Below are 27126 nucleotides of genomic sequence, written 5' to 3'. Positions count from 1 at the left end.
CTTCCTCAGGTTCCCCAAGGTCTGGAATCGGTCCTTCTCCACAATCTTCCTCAGGGTCCGGTCTCCTCTTCTCGTTGTACAGCGTTTTCTGCCACATTGTTTCCTTCCAACAGACTTACCATTGAGGTGCCTTGATACAGCACTCTGGGAACAGCCTATTTGTTGAGAAATTTCTTTCTGGGTCTTACCCTCTTGCTTGAGGGTGTCAATGATGGCCTTCTTGACATCTGTCAGGTCGCTAGTCTTACCCATGATGGGGGTTTTGAGTAATGAACCAGGCAGGGAGTTTATAAAAGCCTCAGGTATCTTTTGCATGTGTTTAGAGTTAATTAGTTGATTCAGAAGATTAGGGTAATAGGTCGTTTAGAGAACCTTTTCTTGATATGCTAATTTATTGAGACAGGTTATTTGGGTTATCAGGAGTGGTATGCCAAAATCATCAGTATTAAAACAATAAAAGACCTGACAAATTTCAGTTGGTGGATAATGAATCTATAATATATGAAAGTTTAATTGTAATCATTACATTATGGTAAATAATGAAATTTAACACTATATGCTAATTTTTTGAGAAGGACCTGTATATATATATATATATATATATATATATATATATATATATATATATATATATATATATATATATATATATATATATATATATATATATATATATATATATATATATATATACATATATATATATACACACACACACATTTCTTAAAGGGGCGGTCTGCTACTTTAAAATAGACTTCCTGAATGAACCCAGGGTGGTGGCAAATTACAAATAGAAAGATAACAATCGTTACTCGCCTACCCGAGCAGCACCGCTCTTCAGTACAGCGCACGGTCTCACACAGGTCTCCTGGCTGCTTATTATTCCTGTGGCGGATATCATGTGACCGCTGCAGATAGTCAGCATCTGAAGATCAACTGCAGGTTTCACATGTGCCAAAATTCATTAGGAGACTAGTATTGGAAGCAGTGTGGATGGCGGTGAGCAAAGAGAGTCTAGTAGATGAGTATTCATTCTTTTGTTTTATTTCCTCAATAGCCTGGATCAATGTGTTTTAAATTAAAGTGGTTGTCTGGTTCAAATTGATAAGTTTGCAGTTACTCTGTGTGCACTGTGGGCTGAGGGGATTCATCAGTTTCTGAGCCTGGACTGGAGGCTATGTATGAGTTATACATAGTCCTGACCACTGGGCGAGACCTCGTTTTACACACTTGTATTGAGCGCGGCGGCACCCCGTCTAGTGAAGGCCATCCAGTGGGTGCAGCTCGCTCAATACAAGTGTATAGAGAGCGACGCCGTGCTCATTAGTCAGGTTCTGGCCGAGAGTATGTATAACGCATACATACCCTCTCGTCTCAGTTCAAAAACCGGTGAACCTCTCAGCACGTATGCTGTGGGGATTCATAAGTCAGTAGTCACACAGTGACTGCAGACTTATTATTGTGGACTTGACAACCCCTTTAATTGACAATCCCTTTAAAAGGGATAGTCCCAAGATGATAATATATCTGCTATCTACAGGGCAGGGAATAACTTTGCTGATGGGGGGTTGTGGTTGGACCAGAATTAATCAGCAAGTTAACCCCTTCTAAATCTAAAGCACCGGACTCTGCAGAGCACCATCCTAAATTAATCAGTGGTGCCCATGCTCTATTCATGGATTATGAAACTGCCTGAATTAGTGGGACACTTTGCTCAACTTTTGTAAGCACTCGAATGGAGTGGAGGAAGAGGATGCACAACTTCCTCTCAATTCAAAATGGGGTTCTGCAGAACTTCATACTAGAGTCCTGTTTTTGGGATTGCTGGAGGTACCCGCTGTTGTACCCCCAGCGATAAGTTATCCCTGATAAAAATTACTTATGTTTTTTATAATAACTGGTGCCGAGTCTCCGTATGTAAAAAAAAAAAAAAGAATATATATATATATATATATAATTTTTTTTTTCACATAATAAAAAAGTGAAGACTTGCAGCACAAAACTTTCCACAACATCTGCTTTCCCAACACATGCTGTAAATGTCTGATAGGTGCACGTCCCCCACTTCTTGGGCCAGCACCTAAATGGAGAAGGTGTAGAATTTGGAGAGATATAGCTGTGCCTGATCACATCTCGTTAAATTCACTTCCATGAGAATTGTGGAAACAGTCAGCATGACTTTTTCCTATATTTGTTTTGTATATCGTTATTCTGAAAGAAAGGAAACAGAAATGCAGAATTACTAGACTGTGTAGCCGATTTCTAAAATGCCTTTTGGGCACTGGATGCTGAAGCCGCATCTGGCACCGTCCCAGTGACCGACAGAGTCAAAAGCAAGAGTGTAATTATCACGAATAGAAGGCAGGACGGGCACAACGGCGTCTTATTATCACTTGCATGAGCCTGATATCTTGGTGTCGCTGCGCGCTGTGTCCTATGGTGACCGTCCATTACCCCGCGCTGGTTCATTACTTGTGGACGTCTATGAAGATGACCCTGACGACAACCTTTGTGTTCATGTTTTGCTGAAGTTTTTACACTCTCCTGATTGTCTTGTTTGACCGTTGGCTGTGAAAGTTCCCCGCAGTAATGGCATCTTCTCACAAGTTCAAGTGTCAGTCGAGGCGGTAGCATCATAAATTCTACAGTCGGAGTGTTTTATTAAGGCCTGGGCTCAGATTTGGGAGTGAAGTGTTAATGCAGAGTCCATGTTCAGACCCAGGTGTGAAGTGAATGAGTGAATATTAAATGATCTGCAGCACGCATGGCTGCACAATGATCCGCACTACAAATCCAATAGAAACCAAATGGATGGCGGTGTTCTCTCTGTAGGGATCATTTTAGGGTCAGCAATGATGGACACTGCATCTTAAATGGATTTATTCATGGCACAATGTAAAATAAATAAAGTTCTGCAACTATCTAATATTGTCTGTGTATTCATTCCTCACCACATTCAAGATCTCTCCGAGGCTGCAAATTGTTACAGATCAAATACGTTTCAAAGTTTAGAGGTTGCTACAGTTTTATCCATTGTGGACATTCCAAATGTTTAATGTTTTCATTGCTGCAATGTATCAGTGCATATAAAACATCAACCTGGAGCCCGGTCAGTGTAGCTCACATGCAACTGACAAGTCTGCATACAATTGAGGGAAAGTATACGGTCGGCATATGTTGTTATCTTCAGGTCGCACAACACGACACCGTGCAGCCCTAGAGAAGCTTTTTGCAGCCGTTTACCGCTCTTACCAATCGATGAAGGACATAAATAAGACAATGACTCATCAGGAAAAAAACTAATATTAAAATCAGTTTTCCATGAAAAAAATATTTTTTAAGTTTTTATCATCATCATCATCATCATCCTCCTCCTCCTCCACTACTGTCCACTAGACCCAATATTCGATTTCTGCTTTCTTGTTGGGCACATGGATAATCCCCGCAGTATGACTCGGCTATTATGTTGTATATAAATGTTATCCGAGCATACTTTAATGTAAGAAAACGTTATCTACTGTATATAGAGATGTTATCAGTGATTGTACACAGGGAGGAGGAGGTGAACTGTGACATCCCCTATTGTGAATGGTGGATCCTGTGTTATCTACTGTATATAGAGGTGTTATCAGTCACTGTACAGGAGGAGGAGGTGAGCTGTGACATCATGTATTCTGAATGGTGGATCCTCTGGTAAAGGGGTTGTCTGATCCAAACCAATATGTCTGCAGTCACTCCGGTTTCTGAGTCGGGACCGGAGGGTATGTATGTGTCCTACATACTCTTGCACTCTAGTCGGCCACTACCACTGGTCTGGGTGCGGCCTCACTCAATACAAGTGTATGAAGAGGAAGGCTGCGCCCACTGGCCAAGAGTATGTAGGGCGCATACATACCCTACGGTCCCGACTCAGAAACCGGCGAATCCCGGCAGCGCACAGTGCACGCGCTGAGGGGATTCATAAGTCTGCAGTCACACAGAGTGCCTGCAGACTTATCGGTTTGGATAGGACAATGCCTTTAACTACTGCATATAGAGGTGTTATCAGTCATTGTACAGAAGGGGGGGGGAGGTGAGCTGTAACATCACTTATTGTGATTGGTGAATCCTTTGCTATCTACTGTGTATAGAGTGTGGTAGATCAGTTCACTCGGCTGCACACAGAGAAAGACTTAGGAACGCTGTCTCTTTAAACCTCTCACTTGTTTATTAAGAATGCTGCACAAGTCAGTGGAGAGTTGGCAAAAAAAAACAAACAAGGCCTTTCTAGCCTAAGGAAAAACAAAACATAACAGCACAGTCCGTGTTGTTCTGGGGATCAGGAAAAATCAACATACACAGGTTCAGTTTCCTTGTCAGGACACATAGCACTGGAGCTCCACTCTCCAGCCCTGCTGAACACTGAATACCTCAGAAGATCGACTATTTAAAGCCCAGACCACACCCTGGGGAGGAGATAAGGTGGACAACCTCCCACCCGCTCTTTGGTTGGCTACAAAATGCCAGCCCTGTAACGGCCAATTAACCCTTCTCAACACAGTGTGCTGGAGCAAACTTCTGGGTTTCAAATCACCGAAGCCAATAGCCTCACTGAGACGTATCTCCCCTCCAGCACTTTGCCAGTGACTTTGTCACAAGAGCTAGTGTTATCAGTCATTGTACAGGAGGAGGTGGTGAGCTGTGACATCACCTATTAATGGTGGATTCTCTGTTATCTAATGAATACTGAGGTTATCAATAATTGTACAGGAGGGGGAGGAGGTGAGCTGTGACATCACCTATTAATGGTGGATTCTCTGGTATCTAATGAATACTGAGGTTATCAATAATTGTACAGGAGGGGGAGCAGATGAGCTGTGACATTATGCATTCTAAATGGAGGTTCACCTGTCAAGTCCTATGTATATAGAAGTGTTAATATATAATAATATAATATAATTTAATATAATATAATAATGAGGCTACTGAAAAGTCTTCTGTTCAGAACAGATAGTATAAGGCCTAGTGATAATCTCATTGAGAGTTTTATAGGGAATGAATGTAGTCACGGTGCATATCCTTGACAGGCGAGCAGTGGGGTTCTCAATGTTAGGACCCTCACTGATCTGGAAGCTATTACCTATCTGATGGACAGAGGATAGCTACTTCTTTCCAAAATAACCCTTTAAAGTTGAAGAAATGGATGATTGGCATGGTTATTTCTCTACTTTAGATTTTTTTAAGATTTTCTCGTAGAATATCACAATTTCTTGGTCATCAGATGGCGGATTAAAGGATTTTTATTGCACTGAATGTCCCCCCCACCACAAAAAAAAAAAAAAAGAATATTTTTTGGGCCCCTCACTAGTAAGATGGCGGATGTCTTTTAGGTTCTGTGCTCTACAATTGAACTCTCTTTCTCAGTTTCAGCGAGATGAGCTCAATCCGATCAGACATTACACAGCATGAAGCTTTAGGGACATTGAAAACCATAATAAACTGGGGCCATTAATAGAATAATCACCATTTCAGAACTTTATATAAGATAATAACACGTACAATGAACGTATCCAATTAAGCCCTTCGTCATAGAAATGAAGTCGCACTTTTTCCTGTGTTCTTGACTCTTTCAGGACACGACGACTGAAACTCTTATTGGCAAATTTAATGCGATTTGTACAATGAAATTAATTATGTATATTTTCTTCCCCAGACTTAACGACAATGATATCTCCTCATAAGTAGATTATTATAGGCCCATGACAATGATCTTCCCCAGCTTAGAGGCGTCTGGAGACATAATCTCGCTACTTGAGACATGAAAAAAGGTCATTAGCTTCACACTGCGCGGTCTCCCGAGGAGAGGACGGTGAATGTATTCTATGGGGGTAATGGAGGACAGCCATGTTAGAGAAGAAGACGTCATGTCGCTCATAGCAACCAGGCTTCATTTTCTGGAGGAGTTTGGTAATGAAAGCCGAATGCTGACTGGTTGTGATAACATCTACGTCTTTTCTATGATAAATCACAAAGACCCCTCAAGCAACGTAATTAGACCTAGTATTCTCGACAATCTGACTGAATTATTAATGGAGGCTGAGGCACTGATGCGACAAAATATTCATCCAACATGGACTCTGAGGGGATCATTGATGAAAGCCATCGTAGAGAAGGTTCGGCCTTGTCGTCCAAAGCAAGAAGTTTAGCTTTAATTTTTATCAATAAGTTATGAAACTGCATTTACTATTGGTTGCTATGGGCAACAAGGGCATATCTCTAAGATGGAGGCCTAAATGAGGCCTACTAAATTTGTTATTTATCCACAGGTTATCGAAGTGGTTATTAAAGTTAGTCATCGACATACAACAGTATAGACGATAGATGCCTGCATGACGGTTCCCTAATCAACCTTCCTACAAAAAATATATATATTTTGTACCTCAGTCTTGAACCAATAGTTAGCTGGAGTAAGATGTGGCAAATTTACTTTGCCCATGCAGCAGAAAATGAAGTCTACACCAGCCATAAAAATATTGTATAAAATACTGTCCATGACAAATTTTGATTTATTTTTTTTTACGCCAGTTTTCTAGCTTAGAGGAAATAATAAAAGTTTACCCCTTCATTTCTTGTACATACCTGGTCAGTGAATTTTATCATGAAGGGAATGTTTTGCTTATGGCTGTTTTTTTTATGTTACGGTCATTTTTCTTCATGTGCCCACCTGTGCAGTGGACGGGTGCAGGGTTTCCCTACTATTTACATTCACTATTATAAATCAGAGAAGATTAGCACATACTAGGATTTTTTTTTCCACGCGGAGCCGAGGTCTACATGGACAGTTCACCATGTGCACAATGGCCTGTTTGCACATGGACAGTGCACAGACCCCAAAAAATATGCCTATGTGAACTTAGTCTAAGGCAATGTTCACACATTCAGTATTTGTAAGCCAAAACCAGGATGGGTGAAAAATACCGAAGTGGTGACGTGTTTTTATTATACTTCTCTGACTGTTCCTCTCTTGATTTTGGCTTACAAATACAGATACAAAATCCTGAACGAGTGAACGTGGCCCGATATAGATATTATGGCCGTCATTATTGGTTGAGCCCTCGAGCTGCTAATAATATTTAGAGCTCATGAAGACGTCCATGGATCTCAGTCAGATCTCAGACCGCAATGCACGGACCGGCTGAGGGTCTCCTGACAGGACAGCCTCCTAGAAATACATGAAACTGTCACGCTGGAGTGAGGAGACGCACCGTGTTCGTGATCGAAGTGATTTCCACGGACATCTCTGAATGGGCCCTAAGGCTATATGCACATGTTGCGGATTAGACTGTGGAATTTTCTGTGCAGATTCTGCATTTCTTGGCAGAAAACACAGGTCAAAATCTGCGCTTTTTTTTGCGGATTTTGTGCGGATTTAATACTTTTTTTTTACCCTTGCGGATTTCTATAATGGAATGGGTGCATAAAAGTTGCAGATCCGCAAAAAGAAAGGACATGGTCCTTATTTGAATCTGCTGCGTTTTCCGTGCAGATTTTTGCGCACCATTAGCACCGCATTTTTTTTCCCCCATTGATTTACATTGTACTGTAAATCACTTGCGGATCTGCGTTTCTGCGTGGAAAAAAAAACGCTGCGGATCCGCGGGAAATCCGCAATGTGTGCACATACCCTCAATGGGTTAGGTTCAGACGTAAAAGGAAACCAATAAGCCACGAATTATGCCACAAGCCTCTTGTAACTCTTCCGTGAATCAACTGCAAAATTGCTATAAAAGGCCTTTGCCATGGAATTTACCGCTTTCCAAAAAAAAAAAAATAAATAAATAATGAACGTGGTCACCACGGATAGTTGATTGTAATGGTCACGGTCCTGTATTTCTGAGTTTAAAATTTTCCCACGAACGAGATAAATCCTTTATCCCTGCCGTACACAACATATTTTGTATTTATAGCTGGTCTCACGCTCATCTCATTGTACACAGAACTTGCAGCAATTATCAGACGATACATTGGTGTCAGGTGCCATTTTTACGTAATTTAGCTTACATTAAAAACACATTTATAATGATGGATTGTTCTGGTCACCAATATATCATATCCGAGGGCAATGAAATCGCTGCCTCCAGGACAAGCAATTACAGGACCAGCGCTTCCAAGTCATTCTGTATGTGGGAAAACTGCAGGTCAAGCAATGTGATCAAGAGGTACACAATAAATAGATTTCTCAGAGACTTACCTCTAGATTGTATCCCAGGGCCACAGGATTCCGTGGCTCCTGCAATGCCCTGTCGGACATAATCTGGCACAAGGACGCACTGACTCCACTCCTGGGGCCTCCACCTGCAAACCATTACAAGACACGGGTATGAGACCAGGTGTGCACAGATCGCCCTCCCCATATACCTGTGCATTGGGAAATGGATCATTATGGTATCGATGGAGATGTGCAGCTGCTAATTCCCAATTAATTGTGAGGTATAAACCAGTTAACGATGAAGGGTAGAAAATGGATTTTTAGCAGAAGTGAAGATCGAAGGCTAATTATACCGCATTCCCTTTAATCCTGCAAAATAAATACCTACATTTCATTATCACTTTGCATTCCTGACGTGCACAATCTTGATGCCTTTGTACCTGACCTTTGGCACATTGTCTGTGCAGGGCAGGGGCTTTTGATGTTGTAGTTCTTGTTGCACTGTGGTTTATGAAAAATTACAATAAACTATACTTTTATCATAGATTATCCATGTACAGAAGACAATTTTACAGAACCCTGCAGCCATTAGGCTATGTGCACACGTTGCGGATTTTGCTGCGGATCTGCAGCTGCAGGTCCGCAGCAGCTTTCCATGCGTTTATAGTACAATGTAAACCTTTGGAAACCGCAATCCGCAGTGCCCATGCTGCGGGAAAAAAAACGTGCGAAAACGCTGCGGGTTACATTCCGCAGCATGTCAATTCTTTGTGCGGATTCCGCTGCAGTTTACACCTGCTCTATAATAGGAATTATTAGGAGAACTATACTGCATTCCTAGCAGAACAGAGTATTTCAGGAAATAACTGTGCAAACCTGTCCACTATCAGGGATTGACCCGTCTAGTATAGCGATGTGAAAACTGGACTGGAAGAGACCGAAACAGATGTATAATGTGAATAAAGGGGAATAGAGACAAGTGGGAGGTCCACAAATTATTAGGTTAAATGTCCAGCACCCACAGCAGCACAGAGGATTTCAGGAAACAATTGTACTGATCCTGTGTATAATATAATTATACCCATCTTTACTCTGGGGGTCTTATTTAAGGGTAAAATGGAGGAGCAGACCATGTTTTTCATTTACGGTACATTATAAATTATACCAGAACCTGGACAGACGGCCAGTGATGTGTGCGCCTCTTAATAAATTAGGTGCATCTTATTCCACTTAACATTAGGATTGTTGTGTGCACTACCATCCTTCTTAATACTTTTTTCCATTGTACGTAGTGTGTTATAAAGGAACATCTAGCTGTGCAAAAAAAAAAAAAGAAAAATTATGCAACCAAATTGCCGTTAAAAATAAAAAAACATCATGAAAAAGTGAAAAGTCAAACCAGGACGGGTTAAAAATAATAAATTCTAAAATGATTCCACTTATCGGTGAATTATCGAGAGCTCGCTGCATTAGACAATGTCAACTTCGCCATTTATCTGCATAGATTAGTGGGAACCCACAATCCGGACACACTAAACTGCGCGCTCGCTTTTCAGATGTTTCACGTCACGTCTCTGAACATCCGTCTCCTGCTTCCTTGAAGATGTCCAAAGGCAGAATAATTCCGCAGGTGCTGCAATCTCTACATCAATCCGAAAAGCTGGGAGCTTCAGAATATGGGATCAGAACGGCGCTCCCTTATATTGTATGTGACCGGTCACTCCTGGATATCTGGCCACATGTCTATGAACATCGTCTTATTTCTCCGATTTAGGATGAAACAGATTTATCCTGACATTGATGGTATTAAAGCATATGAACACCTTCACAGCCATTAATATATTGTACCAGTGCCGTAAAATGAAAAGTACCGTAATTCACTTTGTGTCAACAGCTCCTTTACAGAATGATGCATCACCATAGTAACAGACAACAATCCCTGTATAACCACATATAACCCTTTCTAATAGGCTACTTTCACACTGGCGTTTTTTTTTAATACGTCGCAATGTGTCGTTTAGGGGAAAAAACGCATCCTGCAAAGTTGTTTGCAGGATGCGCTTTTGCCCCATAGAGTAACATTACCGACGCATTGCGACGTATTGTCACACGTCGCAACCGTCGTGCGACGGTTGCGCCGTGTTGTGGCGGACCGCCGGGAGCAAAAAACATTAAATGTAATGGTTTTTTTTGCTGCCGACGGACCGCTTTTTCTGACCGCGCATGTGCGGCCGGAACTCTGCCCCCACCTCCCCGCACCTCACAATGGGGCAGCGGATGCGCCGGAGAAATGCATCCGCTGCCCCCATTGTGCGGCGCATCAAACGCTAGCGTCGGAATCTCGGCCCAACGCAATGCAACAGGCCGAATCCGACGCTAGTGTGAAAGTAGCCCTAGTCAAATTATAGACAAAGGTCTGAGAGGTTTTTTTTTATTTTAAATCTTACATAATTTATTAATCAAAATAATTAAAATTGAATCAAATCAGAGTAACACAATAAGCAGGATTGCTGGCGGGTAGTAGGAAAATTATTAAATATGCTGCGAAGAATGAAATACCATATGCATTGCTAGTATTAAGAATGTATATTACATACTATAGAGATTAAATATATAAATCAATACCATAACTTCATCTAATTATCAAGTGGTCCCATCAGGGGTCCTAATATAATATAAAGATACAATAAGATTGCTAATACATAGTGCAACAACAATATTGCATATGTAAGTCTGTCCAAAAGGAATAGACAAGAAAGGAGAATCAGTGTGTGCAATGAAGCAGAGATAAAGCGCAATAGTACGTATTAAACAAACAGACTATAGGTGCATATGTGTAAATGTAACGTACACAAATTAAGAGCTGTGGCTTACATGTAGTAAGAGCTGTGGACCCCGCCTGCCACCTCAACGCACGTTTCCCCGGTCTTCGTCTATTTGTTTAACACCTTATCTGAGCACACTCGCTCATCACTAGCCTTCTCTTCAGGGGCCCCATAACCGCTACATAGAATTTTTCTCTGGTGCAAGTGCTGCGCCCCAGAGACCTGGTCGTTGCAGTAATGTCGCTCTGCCACTAAGGGGAGTGATGGTACGTCTGATGGCACTAAAGGAGTTCACCTGACCAGATATCACAGTCACACACTACATTTCACACTCCGGCCACCAGGGGGAGCAAAAGGTTCCATCTACTAGGCCACACCTCACACTTTGGTAAAACTGGGGGTTGGATAAGAAGTTAGTCAGAAGCTGACTGGGTTTTGCCCAGGCAACATCCCGTGGCAGGGGGTGTTGCAGGGAAGATTCAGAGGGGTCCCTGTCAGGTGTGGGAACCTGGCAGTGACTTAGCGACAAGGACAGATCATTACAGAGCCGCGCCTGCACTACCTTGCGGCGGCATCCAAAGAAAGGACACGAAGCGAAGTATATTGTGGAACTGTGAGAAACGAGATCAAGCACAAAGGAGAGCCAGTAGGAGTTGTGCCCCGAGATCGGCAACATCCTACTGAGGCGCGTAGCCGGTGGCCAGAACGCTGAGGAAGTAACTGACTCCAAGCATTACTTCGAACAGCGGCAGGACAGTTGATTGTAGGTTGGCTGTCTAACATACATCACCTAAGCAGACATAGGGGGCAACCGTGGAGAGGGGCGTCTCTAGGGTCCCAGAATAGCTCCGAGCCTACCCGTCAAATGGGTGCGTCCTAGCCATAACAAACTGGGGGACGAAGCAGAACATCAGAACAGAAACGACAGTTGTGAGGACTATCCCGAATACTCAGCAGGGAAGGACTACAACACACAGGTGCTAGTGGTAGGCACTGATTTCCACCTGCAAAGGGAACTCTGGATGTGCCTTCGGACCGGCCGGTCACAGCCAGCCCTGTTAACAGTGCTCCGGATTGAGGATCCTGAAGTCACTAGTAAAGAGGTGGAGAGACTACAACCCTGTGTCCTCGTTATTAACTGCGCCTCACACCATCGCCACCTACACCACTGGGAAGCCCTGGGGATATACTTCACCTGTGGGAAGGTATACCATCTAGCTGCCATCACATCACCCCAGCGGACCCAAAGCAGCGTCGGTCACTCTGACCGAACACCACAGGTGGCGTCACAAACACCTAACAACTTTCATTACCCTTTCATTGGACGCCCCTTAGCAGGGTCACAGACCGGGTCTAGCCACCGTGACAATCCTAGAACTGAGACAGAGAGGACCGGTACCGAGTAACCCGCGACCCTGCGTCTGGGGGCGCTCCACAAACTCCCTGGTGGTTGGATATATAAGGTGAACTATACTTTTTGAACATTTCAGCTTTTCTGCAGAATGGTAGGTTAGATTTATGTCAATCTATATTCTGTGTATGGGGCAGGAAACATTCCAGGAAAAAAAATTTTTTAATTCTGATTCAATGATCGCGAATTGCCAAATGTGCACCCGAGGGAGGAAAACTATGGCTGTTCACCTGCTATTAGCACAGATTGACATTGGATACATTGGTGACTTTATAAAACAACCTAAATTATCCAAAAATTCAAGTAATAAATTGACGTCAATCATTGGCTCATAGCGATAAATGAACGGAGATGAGGTTAATGCAGTCAGATCATCAGAATAAATATGGAGCGGAGAGACGTCGGCAGGAGGGGGCAGGTCAAGGTACCGTCTCCAGTAATAAAAGGAGACTCTTATTTTAGGTATAATCTGTAATTAATCCGACGTTTCACAAAACATAACTGTAATTAGATCTCTCTGACAAAGGTCGGCGCCTGATAGAAATTGGCTTTCAGATTCATTCATTTTAAATACTGCGGAGAATTAATCTTCTGTAATATCGGAACACATCGCTGCTGTTAATCAACTCATGTAATCAATGACACCACATCGGCGTTAATTAACCTCCATGGTTTGATCCGAACACAGAGGGAAACTAAAAAACTAATACAAAAGTGCAGGTAAAATATGTATTAGGCTATGTGCACACGTTGCGGGTTTTGCTGCGGATCCGCAGCTGTTTTCCATGCGTTTTACCGTACCATGTAAACCTATGGAAAACAAAAAACTCCATAATAGGAATCCGCAGGTGAAATCCGCACAAAAAACGCAGCAATTCCACGGTAAATCCGCAGGTAAAACTCACTCAATCCGTAGACTAATCCCCAACGTGAGCACATAGCCTTACATTGTATGCCTTGAGTATTACACTAGTCCTTTTTTTTTTTTTTTACAGCCTTCACTTTGCAGAATACATTATTGTATTAGTTTTGACCTCTTGGAACGCTGTGAAGCCAAGGAGGAAAAAGAAAAACTATATTTTTTTTTTATATTTTGATATTTTTATTCATTTCTGAAACTTTTTTTTTTTCAATTTTTTTAATGCTATTAGGCGACTTAAATCCAGACATTATATGTATCTTGCTTTTTTAGTGATCTCCTATAAAAGGGTTAGTTCCATGTACTCGGATAGAGCTTTTAGAAACATGCACTTTTGTATTTCACTGCTTATTAAAATTTTCAGGCATTCTTGAGATATTAACACTTTTGCTTACATCCCGTTGCCTAGGAAACCGACCACCACTGCTGTCTAGCTTGTAAGCACTGCGAAAAAGCTGTGTAGGACTAATAGATAACGGTGCACTGCAGTGATCCTGGAAAGCTTTAAAACAGTGCTTACAAGCTCAAAACAATAGAGCTTGTAAGCACTGTGCATGTTCTGCTCCCTAGCATCAGTGGTCGGCCTCCAGGGCAAGAAGCTGTAAACAAAAGAAAAGTGTTGATGTGTCTAAAACTTTTAATAAGCAGAAATTTGCAAAAGTGTTTGTTTTCGCAAGCACTGTCTGATATCATCTATAAACATGGGAATATCCTTTTGAGATCTGAGGCAGGGCTTAATAAGAGAACAAAGGTGGCAGACCCAGGGGCCTTAACAATCATTATTCTGGAGGAGATGGTGCCGAACAGTAACTGTGGGCCCCTCCGCCCATCGTTCAATCGTTTAGATACCATGGTTCGTAATGACTGAGACTGCTACAATCTGCAGCATGCTCTAATGCACCTGAACTCGACATGTGATCGTCCTCAGAAGGCGTTAATAGAACAATATGCAGCAAAATCATGAGCACCACCTAGTGGTGACGGAAGGCAGACAGAAATTCATCATTTTTGTATGCGAGGGATAAGTGGCTCGGTATCAGAAAATAGGAGCACTGTCTGCTCTAAAGATGTTTTACTGACTAAAAAAATCATTACAAACGTGGTGTAAAAAGTGGATATTTCCTTTAAGAGAGCACATTTGTGTTGGAAGATTCTGTAGCTTCTAGTGTTGAAAAAAAATATTTTGCAGGCCAGTGGTCCAGTGGCTGCATCAGTAGTCACAGCGAACCTTCTCCTACCTGCTGACATCTCTTCGGATAACATAGCCTACTAATCAGAAGAGGTGCTGGCGATGCAGGGAGGTAGGAGGAGGTTTGCAGGGCCATGGCCAGACATATCATTAGTGCAACCTATGTGGCCGCACAAGGACCCAAGAGGTAAGGGGGGCCATTTCTACCTCCACAGCAGATGCAATTTAGCATTTTTAGGGCTGGAAAGGGTCCTTATATAGTTCTTGCACAGGGACCCTATTCTGTCTGTGTCCGCCAGTGTGAAGGGCTCTGGTCTGGTGGACCCGGACTTATAACATGGCTACATGACCAGTGTCCTGGAAATGTTTTCAACATTTAAGACACATAGGAAGAGTCATGTGGAAATGACGCCCCCATAAAGGACGCCCCCTATTATATCTTGGATAGCACAACAGACTTTACCTGTACATAAGACAGATGGGGACATCCTCACATTCCCTCTCCTCATACAGAGTATCCGGACACTCCTGACCACCATTCACAGCATCTTGTAATAGTATCTTGTATCGCCACTGTTTCACCGGGGAGACGTTTCCTAAAATGGATTGAAACGGTCAAATTACTATAAGAATAAGCCATCATGGTCTTCAGAAGACACATCCCTTAATCCAGAGGCATATAAAGCCACTAGCAGCGCTCTCACATTAGCGGGACGTAGAGTCCTACACCAAGGAGTCCCACTTGGAAGAATCCACATCCATAAATAAGTAGACAGCGTCCAAACGGTTAGCAGAGATGAAATGGAGATTTATAATGCCTGATACGTAATGGCTATGCTTCAACATGTTGTAGGTCTTCATCAAGCAACTTGGTAAAGACCTGTAACAGCTCGAATCGGTGCAGCCAACAAACATGTAGGAAGCCCGATTTGATCCCATCTCTTGGAGAATCAGCATAGCGGGGTGATAATAATCTATAGTGATCGGTCCGGACATTGGTGTTTTGCCCATTCGGCAACCTACCCCTCTTGAGACTACTGTAAATATCAGGTGGAATCTTGGAGCGGATGACTCAAACCTTCTGTCACACTGGCTCATTCCTATGGTATATGCATTAGCCTTCCACAATAGCATATACCGGCCTCATACTTACACTTTGGACAATCCTTACTTGTTAGAGAGGCCTATTGACTATACACAGATCAGAAAGTGTCCCATTACTAAGACCCCCAGCCCCCAATGATCAGTTGTAATCTGTGGGAGACCCTGGCAGCAAGTTTTCAATTTCCCTGCAGCGCTCCAAGAGGCAAAATTCAGTATTACACAACGCACCTTCATATCAAATGGTTGTCTAAGACTTGTACTGCCAGAGACCTTCTCTACCCCACTGGCTAGAATATGCCCACCCATCACAAATAACTCAGAATTACCCACTAGGGTATATTATAGTGGGTTTCTAAATTCGGCAAGCTCTTTAAGAATCAAACCAAGACAACAAGAAGAAGTGATCTTGGTGACACACACGAGTCTTCTATGCACACATGTTAAGGCTGACTTCAAACATAGGTTACTCATGGTCCAAATTCGGATCAAAATACGCAGACTGGACCTGGGTCTCGTAACCCAAACACAGACTCATATATGCATTTTAGGCTGTTGAGTTCGAGTGAGGAGACCAATGGCAGGTTCAGACATTGCAGTCCATTTGGAGGGTGAATGTTGGATGTCTGAAGACCGAGAGCCAAAATCAAGGGTGTAGGGAACACCAAGGCAAAGCTCAGCTCTTCTTTCAAAGGGAAGTCAAAAACTGCACAAGGATCCCCTCTTTACAGACCCCACAAAATTAGTAATAAGCTCATTAATTTTGGAAAACCAACGGAGGTGCAAACCAGCATCAAGTGTTACTGTCCAAGAAGAAATTGGGGTGACATCAACCAGCTCCAGAAGAAACCCCATTTTAATAATTGCCCTGGAGCCGATAAATGTCTATGTGCACCACTGGCTATAAAGGGTCATAACTATATCATTTACAGGATAGAAATAAGTATTTAGAGGGTTAAGTTTTCCCTCTCCTATTCATGGTCTGATGCATTCTGCAGAATGTTTTACACAGATACTTATCTCACACGCCAAGGAGAAGTGAGCTTTCCCCATGAACATTCTATCATTTCTTTCTATAATTGTGCAGGTATTTTGAGCAGCTGATAATAGTAGCACAGATGTTGCAGATTCCATTCAAGGAGCCGTAAGACTGTTATTCCTTTCATTAGTGCTCGAATGTTCAGGCAGTGTAGCCCAGGGACATGGAGGCCCTGTCAGGTTCACTGCACGTTCAGCACGCTCCACTCACTACTCATTTATATATTGGCTTTATAGACCACAAATACACAAAGACAGGCTTCATATTACACGTCACAGCACAGATAATTCCAAAGATATACGATATACTAAATCATGCTTCTCCGCTTTGTATTATCTGCCCAGAGGAGAAGGGAAAGGGAAGTGACAACTATTCTGAATGTATTTCTGGTCCAAGAAAATGGTTGTCACTTATAATAATACTGACACAAAAAAATAAAAACATTGTAACTATAATAACGTCTGATGTACAAAAAAAATACAATAATGCTACCACCTATCTACAAGAATTGAAGTACTATAATATTGCTATCTATATACAAAAAGATAATGACTATAATACTGCCCCATGTACAAAAAGATAATTACTATAATGCTGCCCCTATGTACAAGAATATAACTACTATAATACTGCCCCTATGTACAAGAATATAACTACTATAATACTGCTCCTATGTACAAGAATATACAGTTAGGGCCAGAAATATTTGGACAGTGACACAAGTTTTGTTATTTTAGCTGTTTACAAAAACATGTTCAGAAATAATATTATATATGTAATATGGGCTGAAAGTGCACACTCCCAGCTGCAATATGATAGTTTCCACATCCAAATCGGAGAAAGGGTTTAGGAATCATAGCTCTGTAATGCATAGCGTCCTCTTTTTCAAGGGACCAAAAGTAATTGGACAATGGACTCTAAGGGCTGCAATTAACTCTGAAGGCGTCTCCCTCGTTAACCTGTAATCAATGAAGTAGTTAAAAGGTCAAGGGTGGATTCCAGGTGTGTGGTTTTGCATTTGGAAGCTGTTGCTGTGAGCAGACAACATGCGGTCAAAGGAACTCTCAATTGAGGTGAAGCAGAACATCCTGAGGCTGAAAAAAAAGAAAAAATCCATCAGAGAGATAGCAGACATGCTTGGAGTAGCAAAATCAAAAGTTGGGTACATTCTGAGAAAAAAGGAATTGACTGGTGAGCTTGGGAACTCAAAAAGGCCTGGGCGTCCACGGATGACAACAGTGGTGGATGATCGCCGCATACTTAATTTGGTGAAGAAGAACCCGTTCACAACATCAACTGAAGTCCAGAACACTCTCAGTGAAGTAGGTGTATCTGTCTCTAAGTCAACAGTAAAGAGAAGACTCCATGACAGTAAATACAAAGGGTTCACATCTAGATGCAAACCATTCATCAATACCAAAAATAGACAGGCCAGAGTTAAATTTGCAGAAAAACACCTCAAGAAGCCAGCTCAGTTCTGGAAAAGTATTCTATGGACAGATGAGACAAAGATCAACCTGTACCAGAATGATGGGAAGAAAAAAGTTTGGAGAAGAAAGGGAACGGCACATGATCCAAGGCACACCACATCCTCTGTAAAACATGGTGGAGGCAACGTGATGGCATGGGCATGCATGGCTTTCAATGGCACTGGGTCACTTGTGTTTATTGATGACATAAGAGCAGACAAGAGTAGCCGGATGAATTCTGAAGTGTACCGGGATATACTTTCAGCCCAGATTCAGCCAAATGCTGCAAAGTTGATTGGACGGCGCTTCATAGTACAGATGGACAATGACCCCAAGCATACAGCCAAAGCTACCCAGGAGTTCATGAGTGCCAAAAAGTGGAACATTCTGCAATGGCCAAGTCAATCTCCAGATCTAAACCCAATTGAGCATGCATTTCACTTGCTCAAATCCAGACTTAAGACGGAAAGACCCACAAACAAGCAAGACCTGAAGGCTGCGGCTGTAAAGGCCTGGCAAAGCATTAAGAAGGAGGAAACCCAGCGTTTGGTGATGTCCATGGGTTCCAGACTTAAGGCAGTGATTGCCTCCAAAGGATTTGCAACAAAATATTGAAAATAAAAATATTTTGTTTGGGTTATGTTTATTTGTCCAATTACTTTTGACCTCCTAAAATGTGGAGTGTTTGTAAAGAAATGTGTACAATTCCTACATTTTCTATCAGATATTTTTGTTCAACCCTTCAAATTAAACGTTACAATCTGCACTTGAATTCTGTTGTAGAGGTTTCATTTCAAATCCAATGTGGTGGCATGCAGAGCCCAACTCGCGAAAATTGTGTCACTGTCCAAATATTTCTGGCCCTAACTGTAACTACTATAATACTGCTCCTATGTACAAGAATATAACTACTATAATACTGCCCCTATGTACAAGAATATAACTACTATAATAGTGCTCCTATGTACAAGAATATAACTACTATAATACTGCTCCTATGTACAAGAATATAACTACTATAATACTGCCCCTATGTACAAGAATATAACTACTATAATACTGCTCCTATGTACAAGAATATAACTACTATAATACTGCTCCTATGTACAAGAATATAACTACTATAATACTGCCCCTATGTACAAGAATATAACTACTATAATACTGCCCTATGTACAAGAATATAACTACTATAATAGTGCTCCTATGTACAAGAATATAACTACTATAATACTGCCTCTATGTACAAGAATATAACTACTATAATACTGCCCTACGTACAAGAATATAACTACTATAATACTGCCCCTATGTACAAGAATATAACTACTATAATAGTGCTCCTATGTACAAGAATATAACTACTATAATACTGCTCCTATGTACAAGAATATAACTACTATAATACTGCTCCTATGTACAAGAATATAACTACTATAATAGTGCTCCTATGTACAAGAATATAACTACTATAATACTGCTCCTATGTACAAGAATATAACTACTATAATACTGCCTCTATGTACAAGAATATAACTACTATAATACTGCCCTATGTACAAGAATATAACTACTATAATACTGCCCCTATGTACAAGAATATAACTACTATAATAGTGCTCCTATGTACAAGAATATAACTACTATAATACTGCTCCTATGTACAAGAATATAACTACTATAATACTGCCTCTATGTACAAGAATATAACTACTATAATACTGCCCTATGTACAAGAATATAACTACTATAATACTGCCCCTATGTACAAGAATATAACTACTATAATACTGCCCCTATGTACAAGAATATAACTACTATAATACTGCTCCTATGTACAAGAATATAACTACTATAATACTGCCCCTATGTACAAGAATATAACTACTATAATACTGCCCCTATGTACAAGAATATAACTACTATAATACTGCTGCTATGTACAAGAATATAAGTACTATAATACTGCCCCCTATGTACAAGAATATAACTACCATAATGCTGATCATTACAAAGTCTGCTATAGAAACATACTCACCAGGCTGACATGCTTTGGGGCATGGAGTCCAGTCGCTAAATAAAGTAACAATACAATCCCTAGTGCAAGGCAAAGTACAGGACCGAAATGTGTCAGGTTTGGTAGATTCTGGGCATCTAAAAGTATAAAAGAAGCACAATGTTAAAGCTAGATGTCTCTCAATATTTCTATCTATTATCTATCATTTATCTATATCTATCTATTATCTATGTATTATCTATCATATCTATCATCTATCTATTAACTATCTATTATCGATCTATCATCTATTATCTATCTATCCTTAGCGCTCTCTAGCGGTGAGGCAGGAATATATAACTTAATTGTATGATGAGAAGGTCGGTGTCGGAGCCTCCACTCTTCTCCATTGTCCATCCTCAGTGTTCTCTTCCCCTTCACATTTAGTAAATGTGCACAGATATTAATAAAATAATGAAATCGCCAGCATAGACGCCTTTCACATAGATGATGAATCTCTTTGGAATCATTGTACACAAGTTTTTGTTATTTTGCATTCCATTAACATTTAGTAAATGACCTTTTGCTGGCGACGTGACCTCCGTGGCTCTTCATACAGGAGACTTTCCGGGTTTGCACCCCCAGGGCACATGCCGCCTCGTTGTTCCAGCCCATGGTGGCGTTAGCTTGTGCTATCTTTACGTCTGCCGCGCACGGTTCCCATGGTGATGCCTCCCAGTAAAATGTCGAGCAGGGATGGTCGTTGCACAATCGATACTCATACAAGGCTTGGTTTGAAGGACAGAGCTTTCCACCTGCAGCAGACGAGGAATGATATCATTGTGTTACGTGAGATTCCTTCCTTTAAATCCTCCATTGTAAAGGTGTAACTATCATGACAAGCCCTGTCCTTTTACTGTAAATTGCAAACTTGTCAACTCTTCAGGAGCATTTGGGAGCAGCCAATTCCTTCCAAAACTTCCTTTCTGGGACATTTTGTGAAGATTCAGTGGTCCTCAGATGCTCCAGAAGAACGCATCAACAAGGCAAAAGTGGGCGCTCATGAAAAAAGAAGTCATGGAAATTTAGGGAAACATCTTAATCCTAGAAGGTCATTCTAAAAAGTTTGCCATGTGTGTTAGGCTACGTTCACATTAGCGTTGCGTCGGGCGCAGGTTCGGCGACGCATAGCGACGCATGCGTCATGCGCCCCTATATTTAACATGGGGGCGCATGGACATGCGTTGTCTTGCGTTTTGTGATGCATGCGTCATTTTTGGCGCAAGCGTCAGGGCGCAGAGGACGCAGCATGTTGCATTTTTTTTTGCGTCCAAAATCAAGCCAAAAATGGACGCATGCGTCACAAAACAATGCGTTTTTGCATGCGTTTTGCGTTGCGTCGCCAACGCAACGCCCAACAACGCAAATGTGAACGTAGCCTAAAAATGGCATATGGAACATCACAGACAAGGGTCCACCACTCAGGACCACCATCTGGAGAGCCTCTAAAGATGGAAATACACTTTGGATCACTATGTTCTCAACTAATGGCTAAACCTCGTGAGCCCTTACGAATACATGCAGGCTCTGCTTGGCCAATCTTGACTGTTTTCCTAGTAGACAAGGGTGTTAGTCAATGCCATGCCTGACTACTTCCCTGGAAATGTACACAGGTGCCCATTCACACAGCGCTGAAGGGGCACTCACCTTCTCCGGGGTAGGCGAGGATTGACCTGGTTCTGCTTTGCTTCCCTTCTGCATTTTTAGTAGAACATGACCTGGAGCACGGCGACCAGTCCGACCATTCGCTGATGACACAGTCCAGACTGCAGGGCACCTTACACACCAGCTGCACGGGGGGCTCATCCACACACAGCTCCGAAGACACAGGAAAGCCTACAATGGAATAGAGACTTTTACTCATATGGGTGATCACTTCCACATTGGGAAATGAGCGGCCCTGGTAACATTGGTTTGGGAGATACCGACCGGAATGAATAGGACAGGTTAAATAATGCTGCCGATTGTGAACACATCCCCGCAGGTGTCTGCCGATGCGTTATCATCAGCGCTGCTAACATTGGCCCGGTGCAGAATGGCATCAGCATTGGCAGACAACCCCTTTCAATTAAAATGTGATTGTGATGCAACATACATTTATGTTCTGTGAGGGGTTGCATACAACGGTCTGCCTTTAAGAGAGGAGAGGAAACAGTCTACAGAATATTGAGATGCATAGGCACATGGAAATGCACTTGTTAATCAAATTCCTATAGTGTTAATATGTTGCTTCCCCTTTAAATTTCATTCTCACTCATATCCACCATTGCTGTGAGTTTCCACTATAAAATATGCATGGGCCCGGATCTGCTGTTTGCTGTGAAACTGCGTGTTGTTCCAGACTGTGATCAATCTGCATGGACAGAACATGTCGGCTTCTGGGGTAATTGAATTGTCGCTATTCGGTTTTCTACCTTTCTGAGTTATTCCCAGAACTGAATCTTTCTAAATTTAATGCTGGAAATAAATGCAGAGGACTCGCTATGAAAGTTCTATGGACAGAAAAATTGTGTCATCTTGTTTTTCCAGCTGCTGCTAAACTGAAACTACAGCTCCTATTGAAGTGAATGGGATCTGAGCTGCAGTACCCAAGAATGACCACTAGGGTGCTGTGCTCTTTTGGCTCTGTCCACTGTTTACTTTCAGGACCTGCAAACAGCTGATCAGTGGGTGTTATAGTGGGTTGGACCCCCACTGACCTGATACTGATGAACTATCCTAAGGACTGGTTATGAATATCTAAGTCCTGGAGAACCCTCTTAATTACTGTATAAATGAAAGTTTCTGCATTTTATTAAAATATTTCGGAGAATTTATTAAGACTGATATTTCACATGAACCTGTTTAAAATCGACACTAATGTTAGAAATATTAATCATTTTGTTAAACTGCACCCTCTCGCTACGCCCCGGACACTTTGCAAAACGTTTAGTGGAGAGCAATGAAAAACTGGAAAAAGTTGTAAATTATGCAACAAATGTGGGGTGCGCTGTCGTTTTTGAAACTTTCCAAAAAGAAAAGTGAGATTAGTAAATCCTTTGTGTTTCACTTCCTCACCACTTTCAAGATATCAGTGAGTGACAGTGAATTATCTTATCTCGACATAGTACACACCAGTAAGATACCTCTGCAGCCACCAATGAGCAAGGAAAAGAAGAGTTTGGAAATTACTAAGGGCACAAACCTTTTAAGTGAACCCTGCTGCAAAAATGATTTTAAGCCTTAAAATATATGCATTTAAGTTTAAAAAAAAATATTGTCCCAACAGTAGCCATTTTCTTTAATTTTTTGATTTCTGAAAATATTAATTGTTGGAATTTACAGGAAGTGGTGGGTGGGTCTTTGTCTCGCTACAGGAAATGGTGGGTGGACCTTTATTTCTGTACAGGAAGTGGTGGGTGAGTGTCACATAATGACTAGGTACGGTGGGCACCTACCTGATCCTCAAACTAGGGGGCACCTTAGTCTATCCCTGTCCCACAGATTACCCCGTAACTTGCTATACTCCTATCTTAAATCTTATGTGTTGCTTCCCTCACCCAGGGAGGTGTGAGGCTGAAGTGTATAACATTACACTAACCAGACAGGCAAGAGTAGACAGACAGGGTTGAAAGAAAACTACAAATCATACAAATATACTCGCAAAACAACAGAGTGAAACACAGGAGAGATAGGTAGGAAAAACTAAACAGGAGATGATGAGGATAAGCCTGAAAACCAACTCCAAGCAGAAATCTCCTCAACAACTTTCCAACCTACTACTCCAAACACTGAAGTTCTTCAACACCTAACCAGGAAGTAGAACCATCATTGGCGATTCCCAAGTGCCAGTGGCAAGCATGTGTACCATAGGGAAGTGGCTAACACAGAACAGCTGAGACAATTCAGGATGGAGATCTACAGGAGATAAATGGAACTGATTAACCCTTGCAATGACAGCAAGGAAAAAAACAGTTTAATGGGATGGTGAAGCAGTTCTAATGTGTGCAGGATTTCATGTGACCAGATGCTGCCATCTTCTGGCCCCTCTCTGTTTCTGTATCCCCATGGCAGTGAGACTTTGTCTCTGTACAGGAAGTAGTGGGTGAGTCTTTGCTCCTCTACAGGAAGTGGTGGGTAAGTCTTTGCCCCTCTACAGGAAGTGGTGGGTAAGTCTATCTCTTTACAGGAAGTGGTGAGTGAGTGTCTCTCTACAGGTAATGGTGTTGGAATTTTTATCTCTCTACAGGAAGTGGTGGGTAAGTCTCTCTCTTTACAGGAAGTGGTGAGTGAGTATCTCTCTACAGGTAATGGTGTTGGAATTTGTATCTCTCTACAGGAAGTGGTGGGTTTGTCTTTGTTGCTCTACAGGAAGTAGGAGGCAGGTCTTTGTCCCTTCAGGAATTGGTGGTTGGGTCTTTGTCTTTACAGATTGTGGGGCATATCTATGTTTCTCTGCTGCCAACTCCTCTTTTGTCTATCAAGCATACAGGTATATTAAAAATGCGGGATTTAAGTTTTGATTAGTCAAGCAACTGGGCAATGACAGGAGCAATGTATACTAGGAAGTGAGGAAAAGTAAGTTCCAGCACTTATAGTGCTGGCATAATTCATGTAAAAATGGAACAACCTACTGAAAAAGTGTGGATGGAATTGTCATATATAGTATGAGAATTCAGACATTTTCTACACATATTAGACAGGTATGTGCTCCAGCAGCAGTTTTACTGTATTGTAGGGGATAAGAACAGCAAGATCATGCTTCTGTTTAGATTTTGTGTGAAAGGACAGCTTCACTATAATTATTACAGAGTGTCCTTTAATTGTACGTACCATAACAGTCAATGCAGGACGTGACCTTGCAGAGGAGCTTATTCAATGGTGAAAAAAAAAACCAATGTATAACTTCACATAGATAGCATTATAGGCTGAACGGATCTACAGAGGGTGCAATCATATATAATCGCCTCCCTCTCGAGTAAAACACACACAAACCATACTGTGCTGACATATGCTGCCATCTCAGCAGAACGCAGCGGAGAACACTTACATCAGTAGGGAAATAAGCCTGAAAGATTGTTAACAAAGCAGACATAAGCGTGGAGAGGAGAGCTGCGTGCCAAAAACGACAGCTCATTATCCGATACAAAGACACGACAACAATCCTTTATGCGTTCACATAAGATCATTATACCGGCAGCTCATACTTGAATGATGGTTTTACATATCATAGAATAGCTGAAGCAACAGCAAAAGTAGCAATCCCATAATATGGCACCATCACTGGAATCCCCTCATTTTAGCCAAGGGCAAGTTTGTTGCCAACTACCTGTCATTTGTGCCCGGCGCCTGGCACAGAGCAGCCACAGACTTCTGCCGGTGATTCAGCAGCTTCCACTGATGGCAATATCAACAGAGCAGCAACTTCTCTTCCACTCTGCTTTGTTGATGGAGAGTGACTGCCGTTGTCATGATGACTGTTAGCCGGCTCCCCACCGTCTAGCTGTGGGGAGCCGGATGTCATTCAGCATGAGGTCTGCAGTCACACCCCATTAACAAAGCAGAGTGGAAGAGCAGAGCTGGAAGAAGAAGAGTTGCTCTGTTGACATTGAGAAGATCTATTGCCGGCAGGAGAGGTCTGTAACTGCTCTGAGCCAATGTTGGGTCAAACAGGCAGATAACTAGCAACTACTGTACCTATTTGTTAGTTTTTTAAGCCTATAGTAAGGGGGGAAAAAAGTCCTGAACAACTCCTTCGTAAGTTTGCATATTGTAGCGATAGGCTTAGGAAGAGGTGATCTATTAATTATACCTTTTCAAAAAGGATTGGAATCTTGTATAATATGAAAAAGTATTAGCTTGTTATTATTCAATGTGTTATTGAGAATATCCAAATCATTTTCATTAAAATTGGAAAATCAGCTATAACCCCACCCCCCTTACTTTTCATATTATCAAATGTGGCCAAAATATTAATTGTGAGACACTGAAAAGACAATAGAACGCACTGTATTAAGGAATGGCTTAATGAAATATGTGAAATTGAAAAAAAAAGAGCAATTATAGTGGACATATTGGATAAGTATATCAAAATTTGGAACAGATGGTTATTTTTTATTTTTTTGTAACTCAAACATCCTAGATTTTTTGCTTTTTTTATATTCTCATGAGACAAAATTTGATAGAAACATCTCATGTATAACATTTTTTATTTTGACCATATACAATAATATAGTAAATGTGGAGTTTATCTTTCCCTTCCTTTTTAATTCAGTTACTGTTTAAGTGGTCATACATTTTTGTTAAATGTTTAGTAAATGGTTAACAAATATTATACGTATATTGTTCTCAGACTTGCAGAAGAAAGGAGTAAACTATTCTCACCAAGAATTAATGAAAATTTGCAAGTGCAAATTTTTTTTTTTAGAATTTAGCCCATTTAATATATCCAAAAATCCTCAAGAAAATATAAAATGACAAATGCAACATGATTATACAGCCAATAAATATAGGCAGACAATTTGATTCAACCTAAGTGATTTGAGAATTAAAGAATTAGGTACATGAATGTGTAGGCTCACAATTCCTAAAGAAGTAAAGTTGCAAGGGCAGATTTATAATACATGAGTAGAAAGTAAACCCAGAGCATCAACATATATAAAGTATTCACCAAAATATCTTACATGGTACAGCTATAAAGCAGCCTCATGAATATAGACAATATTGCTTACACATGTAGATGAGAGGGGGGGGGGGGGGGAGATCACCTGCCCATGCCCCGACGCGCGTTTCTCCTGCTGCTTTAATGAGGGGTGTTGTTTTTAGTTTCTATAGAAATGTCTTTCTTATTTGTTTTATATAGAAATTAAAAATATACAAAACAATAAATTTCCATCCATTTTGTGAATACAGCTTCAATGCAGACTTATTTGTGGCCATGGTTACAGACT

At 41.4% G+C, this 27126-nt stretch overlaps 1 protein-coding gene across 2 annotated transcripts in view; it reads right to left on the bottom strand.

The window, feature by feature from the left end:
- Positions 1 to 27126, bottom strand: part of THSD7B (thrombospondin type 1 domain containing 7B) — a 452200-nt gene that overhangs the window by 202666 nt on the left and 222408 nt on the right. For both annotated transcript variants that reach the window (XM_069732875.1, XM_069732874.1), the window contains exons 8-12: positions 21845 to 22033; positions 20718 to 20952; positions 20180 to 20295; positions 14996 to 15128; positions 8231 to 8334 (exon numbers count right to left, since the gene is read on the bottom strand). In XM_069732875.1, coding sequence (XP_069588976.1) covers positions 8231 to 8334; positions 14996 to 15128; positions 20180 to 20295; positions 20718 to 20952; positions 21845 to 22033 — 777 coding nt within the window. The remainder of the gene's footprint in view (positions 1 to 8230; positions 8335 to 14995; positions 15129 to 20179; positions 20296 to 20717; positions 20953 to 21844; positions 22034 to 27126) is intronic.

This window comes from Ranitomeya imitator, chromosome 7, assembly GCF_032444005.1.
Source record: "Ranitomeya imitator isolate aRanImi1 chromosome 7, aRanImi1.pri, whole genome shotgun sequence".
NCBI classification, from domain to species: domain Eukaryota; kingdom Metazoa; phylum Chordata; class Amphibia; order Anura; family Dendrobatidae; genus Ranitomeya; species Ranitomeya imitator.
This window is presented reverse-complemented; position numbering and strand designations above follow the sequence as displayed.